The sequence below is a fragment of the Danio rerio genome, chromosome 2, assembly GCF_052040795.2.
Source record: "Danio rerio strain M-AB ecotype USA chromosome 2, GRCz13ab, whole genome shotgun sequence".
Lineage (NCBI taxonomy): Eukaryota > Metazoa > Chordata > Actinopteri > Cypriniformes > Danionidae > Danio > Danio rerio.
Window position 1 is genome coordinate 27,532,298 of NC_141022.1, and position 12,206 is coordinate 27,544,503.

Consider the following 12,206-nt stretch of genomic DNA (forward strand, 5'->3'; position numbering starts at 1 on the left):
CTTGTAGATTCGGTGCGTTTCGCCAGTGGCTCACGAGCGCTGGGAGGACGGTCTCCTTTCTCCCACCCCTCGAGCCTCCCCTCCGGAGCTCGGGTTTGGAGTGAGAGTAAATATCTCACCTCCAGCTTTTCCGTGGGACCCGCGAGCTTCCCGGATCAGCACACCCACTCCGCGCTGCCCCACTGCTGGTACGTCAGCGATTGTAGCGATGAGTCCATTAGCGAGAGCTCTGCCTGCCTGGTTAGCGCGGGCCAGCTCTTCGCGGTGGCTCATACGCACAATCAGACTCGGCTATGCGATTCAGTTCGCGAAACGGCCCCCCAAGTCACGGGTGTGTATTCACCAGGGTCAGCCCCCTGTCCGCCCCTGTCTTGCGAGAGGAGATTGCTGTCCTCCTGGCGAAGGATGCAATCGAGCCGCTCCCTCCAGCCGAGATGGAGAGCGGGTTTTACAGCCCACGCTTCATCGTGCCCAAAAAGAGCGGTGGGTCACGGCCAATCCTAGATCTGCGCGTTTTGAACCGCTGCCTGCACAAGCTGCCGTTCAGAATGCTCACGCAGAAGCGCATCCTCCGGTGCGTTCGTCCTCTGGGTTGGTCTGCAGTATTAGACCTGATGGACGCGTATTTCCATGTCTCCACTCTTCCTCGCCACCGACAGTTTCTGCGGTTTGCGTTTGAAGGTCGAGCTTGGCAATACAAAGCCCTCCCCTTCGGGCTCTCTTCGGCTCGCGGGCATCTGCATACTCTTTCTTTACGACTGGCTGATTTTTGCCCTCTCTCGGAGCAGTTGATTATGCACAGAGACAAAGTGCTCTGGCACTTCCACCTGTGGGGGTTTCAGGTCAACCGAGAAAAGAGCAAACTCGCCCCCGTGCAGAGGATCTCTTCTCTCGGGCTGGAGCTGGACTCGGTCACCATGGCAGCGCGCTGTCTCTCACTGTCTGAGAGAGCTCGACAGTAAAATAGTGGTCCCACTGAAACTATTTCAGAGGCTCCTGGGGCATATGGCATCCGCAGCCGCTTCATGCCGCTCGGATTATTCTATATGAGACCACTTCAGCACTGGCTTCACGATCGAGTCCCCAGACGCGCATGGCACGCGCGCGCACACCGAGTCTCTGTTACTGCGCTGTGTCGCCGCGCCCTCAGCCCTTGGAGCGACCCCTCGTTCCTACAGGCCTGGGTGTCTCTAGAACAGGCGTCCAGTCTTGTTGTCGTTTCAGCAGACACTTCCAACACGGGCTGGGGGGCTGTGCGTTGCGGGCATGTGGCTGCGGACCTGTGGAAAGGTACCCAGTTGCATTGGCATATCGCCTGGAGCTTTTGGCAGTGTTCCTCGCTCTCCACCGTTTTTTTCCGGTGCTGGAGCGGCAACACGTGCTGGTCAGGACGGACAGTACGGCGGCGGTGGCGTATATCAGCCGTATAGGGGGTATGCGCTCTCGCCGCATGTCTCAGCTCGCCCGCCGTCTGCTCCTCTGGAGTCATCCGCGGCTGAAATCGCTGCACGCCATTCATATTCAGGCTAGCTCAACCGTGCAGCCGATGCGCTCTCACGGCAGCCTTGCGTCCTGGAGAATGGAGACTCCACCCCGAGTCTGTTCAGCTGATATGGGCGCGATTCGGGGAAGCCCAGATCGATCTGTTGCTTCCCCCGAGATCGCTCATTGCCAGTTGTTCTTTCCCTGACCGAGTGCTCTCGGCACGGATGCACTGGCTTACAGCTGGCCTCGGGGCACGCGCAAATACGCGTTTCCCCCAGTGAGCCTGCTCGCGCAGTTACTGTGCAAGGTCAGGGAGGACGAGGAACGGGTTGCTGGTTGCGCCCCTCTGGCTCAACCGGACCTGGATGTCAGAGCTCTCCCTCGCGATAGCCCTCCCCTGGCAGTCCCTTCGAGAGAGCACCTACTCTCTCAGGGACAGGGCACCACCTGGCACCCTCGCCGATCTTTGAAGAGATTTTAGACGCGAGGAAGACTTAGGTAACCTCCGATTGCGGTGGCTAATACCGTCACTCGGGCTAGAGCCCCCTCCCCGAGCGCGCCTATGCCCTGACGTGGAGTCTATTCACTGAATGGTGTGTCTCTCGCTGAGAAGACCCCCGTAATTTGCCAGATCAGCGTTGTGCTTTCTTTACGCCGAGAGAAGTTGGAGAGCAGGCTGTCGCCCTCCACACTCAAGGTTACGTGGCTGCCATCTCCGCTCTCATAACGCGGTGGCTGGCAGCACCGTGGGAACGCATAACCTCATCATCCGGTTCCTCAGGGGCGTTAAGAGAATTAATCCACCCCGCCCCCTCTCATGCCCTCTTAGGATCTCGCCCTCGCTACACAAGCCGCGTCAGATCCCTTCGATCCTCGACTCATTATCTTTCTGTCCCTGAAGACAGCTCTGCTGGTCGCGTTGATATCGATTAGAGGGTCGGGGACCCGGAGGCATTTTTCGGTCAGTGACTCGTGCCTGTAATTGGGCTGGCTTCTCTCACGTCCTGAGACCCCGCCCGCGATATGTGCCCAAGGTTCCTACCACTCCGTTTTAATACGAGGTAGTGAGCCTGCAAGCGCTGCCCTCGGAGGAGGCAGACCCAGCCCTTCTTATTGTCCAGTTCGCGTTTTGCGTATTATCCGGACCGCACTCAGAGTTTAGATCATCTGAGCAGCTCTTCGTCTGTTATAGCGGTCGGCAGCAGGGAAGTGCCGTACCGAAATAAGTTCCCACTAGATTGTGGATGCCTTTCTTTCACTATCAGAGCCGAGATGAGCGCGTCCCCCGAGAGCGCGTGCGCACTCCACTCGGAGCTTCGCATCCTCTCGAGCGCGCGCACGCGGCGCCCCTCTAACAGACATCTGTAGAGCTGCGGGCTGGGTGACACCCAACACATTTGCAAGGTTTTACAATCTGCGAGTGGAGCCGGTTTCCTCAAGGGTATTAGGTAACCCTTGGTGATTGAGGAAACAATTCGGTAGGGTGTTGAAACACGCTTGCTGCGCCATTTTCCCTAACACGGAGATACGTGCGCCTTTTTATCTGTCAGTAAAGTTCCCCGTCAGGTGAGCCCTGCAGATTCCTCCGTGGCCCCCAGCACTGACTCAGCGGAGGAGTCACTTGCTGGCCCACTACGTTGTAGGTCTGCCCGCTGGTCAGCCCGCGTTTTGGGTAAAGGTGCCTGCTATGCGTGATCCCCACTAGGCGATCCCATATGCTTATTCCGCCACGGTTAAGTCCCCCCCCTGGGCGGACCCGTGTCTTCCCTCCCCGCTAACCACTCTTTTGCTATGCGTACTCCCCCTTTTTAGGGCTAGTCCATATGTAAATTCTGCCATCTATCCCCCCTTGGGTAACGGATGGCCTCCGCAGCATCCTCCCTATCGGGATTGCACGCTTCCCAACGTACTGTCGTATTTTCCTAGAATTATCTAGATGCTCACGACTTCCCAAAAAATATATCTAAATCCGTAAAACTTCTGTTGAAGTAGGATAAATTAGGGCCAGGGACACGTTGGAGGACCGCGCCCCCCATGATGTGGGTGCGTCACGCTTGCTTGACTATCTCCTCATCGGGGGTGTTGGTAAGGTGCAGTCATTATGGCGCTTTCAATGGGCTCCCAATGCGTGGATTTTACAATCAAATCCACTTATAGTGCTGAAGTTCCCCCCGAAGGGGAACGTTCGAGGTTACTAAAGTAACCCTTCGTTCCCCGAGGAGGGGAACGGAAGCACTATACTCCGTCGCCATAATGACTGTCCCTTAGCTGTTGAAAGTCTCTTCAGCTTAAAAAGGATAGCGTCTGCTGGCGCCAGGTGAGCTTATATACTCAGTTGATTGCTTATGCCGCTCACCTGCGCAGGCTTGCGCTGCCAATTCATTCTTAATTGGCCCGTTCAATACTCTTTCAGACGAGTAGCTTCTGAACCGAACCTCCCAATGCGTGGATTTTACAATCAAATCCACTTATAGTGCTTCCGTTCCCCTCCTCGGGGAACGAAGGGTTACTTTAGTAACCTCGAACGTTACTCTGGTATATGTTTTATACCACAACTTATCCACTTAAGTCTTTAAATACAGTTTCTGAAAAAGGTGAGCTTCAGATTCAAGAAAGTTTTCAAAGCCACTGCTTTAAGCACACTCATACAACAAAAGTAAAACAAAAATGAACTTTCTAAACTTTACAATATAAACCACGAGATTTTGACAATTTGAACTACAAACCAGGGAAACATTTACAGAACATCTGTAACATTCATAATGGTGAGGCAAATAATGTTATTAAAAAATGTTTTGAACAATCATGATAAAGTTGATAGAAAACCTTTTTCGAATATTATCAGAATGTGAACTGTCAAGAGTCAAGACTTTTAAAAATATGTTTTGAGAACATTAATATAACATGACACTGGAACATTCTAAAATCATTTTAATAATGTTATTATAACCAAACAGCAGCGTTATTATATGATAATATATACGTTTTAATAAGAGTTATTATAAGTTAAATTAAATGTTAGGAAAACACTGTGGATGGAATGTTCTATTAACAGTTTAAATAACATTTTGAGAAGAACATTAATATAAAATTTGACAATTTTAGATTGAAAGCATTACTAGCATGTTTTGTTTTCTCTCTGATTCTACTTAAGCTGTACTAAATATGTATGATTTTTAACTAATCTGAACTAAAAGCAAAACTTTGAAAAAAATGTCAAACAGTTAAATTATTCTGTTATTAGAATTCAAAAAGTCAAGGAAGTCAAAGTGGCATAAGTGGCAAAGTGTACACAAACCGTTTCTTATTTGTCCTTTGGTAGTTTTGTTGCCAGTATTTTTAAATTCCCGTGGTGAAAAGTGGCTGAATCAACTTATGCTGACTGATTGTTTTGATCCATAACACAAACAGTTTTGAAGAAGAAAACTATTTTTTTTCCCCAATTTCTATTCTGGCATGTGGTCGGCAAACATTCTGCTGGCATAAACTGGATCACTTTAAATCCCTTTAATCAGCACAAACACCGAGTCTTCTGCCTCTGCCATCTCATTTTACTGGCTGTTTAATTTAAGAAAACTCCAGAAAATATATACTTACATGATCAATATGAACAAAAAAATAAATAATTAAAAAAAATACAATAAATGCAGGGTATATTCTGGATCATACTGAAACACATTGGAGTACTGTTTAAAAAAAGAATGCTTGCTTAAATATGATTATAAACATAGAGAATAGAAAAAAACAGACACAAAAAGTAGGTTATAATAACAGTGTTTCAGTAACAGGAATAAACAATAAGTAGTATTTATAAGCTTAACGTATTACTTCATTCTGAAATCTCAAACCATTTCACCCAACCCAGGCTCATTCTGATTATGTACTTCTATATACATTTCTGGAGAGCCCCAAATACGTCCACATTTGTTTTTGTTTTCACAAATTCACCAGAGGCCGCTTTGTACGCTTTTTGAGATTCAATTCAATTCAAGGTAACACTTTATTTTGATGGTCTATTTGAGTAGACTGTCTGCTTAATATCTGTTGATACAGCTTCTTCAACAGACATTTAACTGACTATAAGAAACTTAGGAAGTGCATGCCAACTTACATCAACCCCAAACCTAACAGTCTACTTATAATCTAATGAAAATTGGTAGATGCAAGGTAACATATATTCAACAAATGGACCATCAAAATTATTTCTACAGCGCTTTTACAATGTAAATTGTGTCAAAGCCACTTAATATAGAAGTTATAGTAAAGTTCAGAATTTAGAGTTTAGTTCAGATCTTAAATTTCTCTCGAGTGCCATTTGCACCTGCTCTTCTTGTGTAAATTCACTAGTGGCCGCTGTCTACCTACTGACTGACTGACTGACCGACCAATACCCCCCACCTATCCCTAAACCCAACTGATAGTGTTTTAAAAAGCACCGATTAACCAGCGCCTACCCACTTTCCTAAACCCAACCAACAGTGTTTTAAAAAACAATACAAAAAAAAGAAAAGGCCTCCCAGCAGAATGATTTTTGCCACATTTTCAGATTTTACCACACTATCACCCTGTTATTGACTTGTTTGTTTTATTTTTTGGCTTATGCTTTTGTCTTACGTGCATTCAGGAAACATTCTTCACCAGACACAAACCCAGTCATCGGCATCAACTCTGCTCTGCATCTCAAATCCTCTGACATACGCAGCAAGCCACTAGACAAACTAGTAACAGTGGAAAAGCCGTCCATACGGAGGTAAGCGGACAGCTGGTAAGCAGGAAAAGCAACGCCATCATACCACCAGTATCGTTCGCTTTAAAAATTTAATGCAGCCATCCGTTCTTCTGGCTACATATTTCATGATCTCCAGAAATGTATATGATGTACGTTTTCAGAATAAGCTTATGTTGATTTTACCACCTGATAAATTACTATTTCTTTCATTTTTCTCTTTTAGAAAATGCGAATCAAAAAACAGCCATAATAGTAAATCCTTTGAAATGTACAGTCATACATCAAAAACTTGAAGTGTAAATAAGCTTTCTGTTGAAGTATGGTTTGTTAGGTATGATGATAACTGACTGAGATACAACTATTTAAATCTGGAATATGAGAGTTCAAGAGAATACTGTCAGTGAAAATCCCCTTTAAATAAAGTGCTTAGCAATGTGCTTTACTAATCAAAAATTGAATTTTGATATATTTATAGTAGGAAATGAAATTTGATTAATTTAAAATTCTAATATTTTGGCATAACATATTTTTTGACTCATACAATGTGTTTTTGACCTGTGCAACAAGACATTTTTGGTCACAAATAGAGAATATTAGGGGCACTTCAGAAGCAGATCAGTGCTCATAAAAAATGTTATGAATAAATAAATGCTTGAGTCAATCACCTGTGTAACATTAATACAGGCTGCATCAAAGCCTCAAAACAAAAACTCTATTAATTGAAGCCATTTCTATGAAATGAAAACCTAAAGCAGTAAAGTTGACTTTAAAGAGCCAAGCACTCATGTCCATACCAATTTCATCATTGTAGAAAGTGAAAAGCAAGAGAACTGCATATTCATTATTAAACCTCCCTATCTGTGACGTGAAAGCCAAGGTTTTCCGAATACTGCAGGACACAATTCACCTTTAATATATAAAAGAGGCATGGAAATGTATTGGTAGAATACATCTTGCATCTGGGAGCTCAAGGTTACCACAAAAAAAAAAAAAACGACTCAAAGCTGATGTAGAGCCAAATGAAATAAAAGATTTGGATAGCAAAGTAAAAAACAAAAGAAAGCTCTACATGTGTCACAATATACTCTATAACCTTAAAACACAAACTCAGGCATTGCAAACACACAAAACAAGCCCACTCCATGTTCATCATGAGTATATTATTTGCTCACCTGGGATAACTTTTGGGTTCTTGTTGCACATGTGAGTGTTGCAGCAGTACGGATGCTTCCCGTTGTTGGAAGGAGCGCACTGGAAAGGCCTGTCCCGGGGGTAAAGATCATCCTGCTGAATACACTGATGCTCCTGTGTCACGGTCTGTCCAGAAGACTTAGCGATGACGGCAAAACACAGTCCAGTTGTGTTGCACGACCGATTGACACATCGTTCACAGTAACACAGCAGTCCTGATTCAGAAAAAAACATAGAAAGAGACTTTAGATTAGGAAACATTTAGATGGTCGGCTTATTCAACAGCACAATCATTGTCCCAAACAGATTCACCAGTGTTTTCTGCACGGTGGGGGGCGTGGCATGGCCCGGCTGTTCAAATAGACACCGACATAAGGAATCATGGTTGTTAACTTGTTTCTTTTCATGACAGCAGTAAAAATACTGAGCAATTATTTGAACTGTACAACCGTACAAGCAAAAAAAATGTGTAATATATATATATATATATATATATATATATATATATATATATATATATATATATATATATATATATATATTAGGGCTGTAACGATACACCAAACCCACGATTCGGTTCGTATCACGATTTTTGACCCACGATTCGGTTCGTTTGACGATTTTTTTTCCGTGTGGGGTGGGAAAAAATATTTTTAAAACAATTTTTTATTAAATAACATTTGAAAAATCTTTATAAACTAAACATCAAAGAACAATATTAACAATGCAAATTATTAACAATATAAATAGCCATATATAAAATAAATAAATAGCCAAAGCTATATCACTTTTGTTTAATTTGTAACAAAATACTGTTGAAAAACCAAACAGAACTAAACTCCATTGTGTAGATGGTTCAAGCATGTTGAAAATTCTTTTTCAATCAAGTTCTCTTACATAGAAAAAGTCTAGGGATGCTCATTTCGGTTAATTTTGCTAACGACAACCGCCGCTCATTAATCGGTTTTAACGGTTAACTGGTCAGATTACTATTAATTTTATATTAAACAAATTGACGTGTCTATTTTGTGTCTGACACATTAAATATTGCATTTTAAAATAGGCTACTGATTTATTTTTAAATGCTAGCATATTAATAACAGAACAGAACAACAGAGCATCTTCACGCACCTGCAGTGTTTTGCACAGAAGAGCAGAATAATCTAAATAAAATGAATAAAATAAATAGGACTGCCCTAAATTATTCTCATTTAAATAATTAATTTATATTACAAAACGAAAATACTGACTGATTCTTTTTAATAACCGGCATAGGCTGTTTTTTTCCAATCATGTTTTTTCTTCCGTCAAATAAATATCGCAGACTTCCTCAAATTGCTCGCTCCAAGAAAAATATGCATTTATTTAATGCCCCGCTGTTATTATTATAATAACAAAACCTTTTACATTTTTAATAGAAATCATTATTTTAAAGAATATGTCCTGATGGTTTCCTTTCTCTCCCTCGCGGGTCAAGTGCGAGCGCTGCGTGATGAAAAGACAACAACAACAACGCGCGCATATGTAGACTTTTTGTAAACAGTTTTGTTGTTTAAATATGCTATTGCATTAATGTGCATACATGCTTTATAAGCCGAAAGCAAGGCGCATCTCACTGCTTTTATGTTGACAAGGAAAAAAGAAGAGAAGAAGCGCGGTCCTCTTATAAAACGACTGAATCAGCTGGGTATCGATTGTGCATAAGTGTTGCTGTCTGTGTTGTTACAATTGTAATATTTAATACTATTGTGATATTCGAGATTTGTACATACAGCTCTGGATAACTTAAAACAGCGATTAGACCTTCAGAGCAGCATTAATGTGTCCTGAAGTAAAGCGAAACGGCTATAAACTCCAGCAAGATAGAGTGATTATATGCAGAGCCATATACCTTTATCTCTAAATAAAGTATAACTATAGAAACTGTGTTCATCTTAACTGAAAGCTTCGTCCTGTTTCCTGGCCTCACGCATCGCGCACCTGTCAGTCAGCATGTAACGTAACTCCCAAAGGGTTAAACAGAAAGCGCACAGCACGGTTACAGAAAAGTTTCCTCTGCAGAGGAGTCGGGGCATCTGGTGAACGCCCATCTCTCTCTGCACAGCCACATTAACAACAATGCTTTGACAGCATTGGCAATGTTTCTGCCGTTGTCGGTTGTCAAGCGGGGTTAAGTTGGTTTTGTTTTTGATATTCCTGACACATTCAGACAGTCCCTTACTAAAAGCTCCGTGCAAGCTCTCCCGGTTAAACGCTTATTGCGAGGGCTTAAACGGAGCAGTGCTCGTAATGTCGAGCGGAAAAAAAGTGTTTCCTCACGTTCTTCTTCAACTAGCTCAACTTTTGCAGGCATGCGTGACGTTATTGGAAAGGTACGGGGTGTGTCGCGATTCTCCCTTATTACACCGCGACACAGGATCGTAGATCTGAGTGTCGCGATTTCGATTTCATATCGTGCATCGTTACAACCCTAATATATATATATATATATATATATACAGGTATATATATATATATATATATATATATATATATATATATATATATATATATATTCATACATATATACATATATGTGTATATATACACACACATACACACACATATATAAATACACATACATACACATACATAAAATGTTAAAAAAAATAATAAATACAATCAAATAACCATACATACCATATGTACAGCAAAATCAAATTATTTGAGATTTTGCACACAATCAATAAAAGGTTGCCACTATGCCACACCTTAAAAAATTCCCCCTTAGACTCTCTTAATAAAAACCTGATTATTACCAAATAAAGACAAGACATATTTTCTCTAATTCACTGAGCATGAGTGGGAGGACATAATCCTTCCTATTTACAAAATAGCCCTACGTGCCAATAAAGTCGAAAAATCGATGATTTTACACTTTGCAGAAGGCAACTGTATTTCCTCTGAAGTAACCCCAAACAGTGCCACCTGTGGATCTAGTTATATCTTGTGCTAAAGAATCACAGAAAACGAATCAAACATTAACCACCAGAAATGATTTAAGTTAGGACAAGTCCAGAACACAAGCTAAAAATGAACATTTATTTTTATATTATTGTCCACAAAGTGTGCAGCTTTTGTCGCGGCAATGCATCTTATGCCGAGTTCAGACTGCATGATTTTCAAAGTAGTCGTGTCACAGATGTTTTCACACTGCATGACTATCTGGGCTTGCGTTTCGTCGCTGCTTTGTTTACACTGCAAGATGGATCGGTGACAGGCTTTCACATTGCATGACTTTACTATAGAAAGAATCGCCGAAAACTTCGTCCAAACTACGTCTCACAGCCAAAAACACGTATTATATTTTTTGTTATTAACTACATAATGAGAAAAAAGCCTTTAATGGGGTAGAACATGTACATATTTGCTCACCTGGGTTTAAAGGGAATTAGCCATTTCTCCTAAACGTTGATAATAAACTAATTTCTTTCTGTATTAAACGTCAAACAGACACGGTTGCTCCTGAGTCCTGTCAAACCTCCACTAGTTTTTCCTCCATTTCGTGGGTCCAAATAAACCGAAAAAGAGCGCTTTTAACTTCTCCCCCAGCCTCCTGCTGGCCTGCAGCAGTTATACACACACACACACGCAAGTGAATGCTGCTCTCTCATTGGATCTCACAGGCTATCGCTGATGTTATTTTCAGTGAAAACTCAATTCACACGGCATGATTTGAATCGCTAACAGCTCCAGATATTTAGCACGCCAAATATCTCTCAGGCATCGGCTACTCATCGGCGATTCTCTCAGATCGCGTTTTTGATAGTTCATACTGTGTGATTGTCACTCACGTGCACGAGCACCGATTTGCCTGTGATTTCAGGCATTTGTCGGCGATTTCTCAAAACCTGTCGGCAAGCTGAAATCGGGGCTAAAATCACGCAGTCTGAACTAGGCATTATTGGGCTTATTTACTTACTAAATAAAGTTTACTTTCATACATGACCTTTACTTAAGTATACTTCTTTTTCCTAAGGGTGCATTTACTGACTTACCAAGATCAGTCTTGTACAGCCAGGGGGAGTATTGCCGCTCTAAAAGCAAAGTTGTGTCAAAGCTAGGCATGCTCCAATTAGGATTTTTGCAGCTGATCTAGAGTACTGATTCCTTGTCATGGTAATCAGCTGATACGGAGCACTGATTCTAATGCTTCAAGCTTTAAAATGGATTAAGCACATTTTGCCTCTAAGTATAAACTATAAGTGAAGACCTTGCTTTACCTAAGAGAATAAATCAAGGATGCTGCATATACCTTAAAAACGTCTTTTATAACCATTTAGTTGTGACCGTGTCATGGCCAGAAGCAGCTTTACAGAAAATGATTCATCCATTCATTTGACTTTGAATTAGTCCCTTATTTATCAGGGGTTGCCACTGCAGAATGAACTGCTACAGCAAATAATAAAACACAGATATAAAAATTATGAAAAATTACAATGCAATTTGAAAACATTGCAAACGATGAAAGAAGAATTCAACATGACTCAATCAAGAAAAAGTTTGGAGCTCACATTTGAAGGTAAAATGCACACCTTTAAATCTAACTTCTTTACTAAAAGGAAACAGGCCTATAAACTACTGTTTAATGAGTGTATTACAATAATTTATATTATTAAATATTAATGTAAAAAAAAAATTGTTTTATTTATCTAATAATTCCAGCCAGCTTTTAGTGAATTTGCAAAATTGTTAAAACAGATCTTTCAGTTGTTATATGTAAAAAGACCTAAATGCATGCAAGACCATTCAAATATTTTGC

General features: G+C 41.9%; 1 protein-coding gene across 1 annotated transcript in view; it reads right to left on the reverse strand.

Moving 5' to 3' along the window:
* The window catches only part of tgfbr1a (transforming growth factor, beta receptor 1 a), a 75,481-nt gene that overhangs the window by 27,069 nt on the left and 36,206 nt on the right, over positions 1–12,206 (reverse strand). Inside the window, 1 exon segment of the mRNA NM_001037683.2 lies at positions 7,387–7,620. Within this exon segment, the coding sequence (NP_001032772.2) occupies positions 7,387–7,620 (234 nt within the window).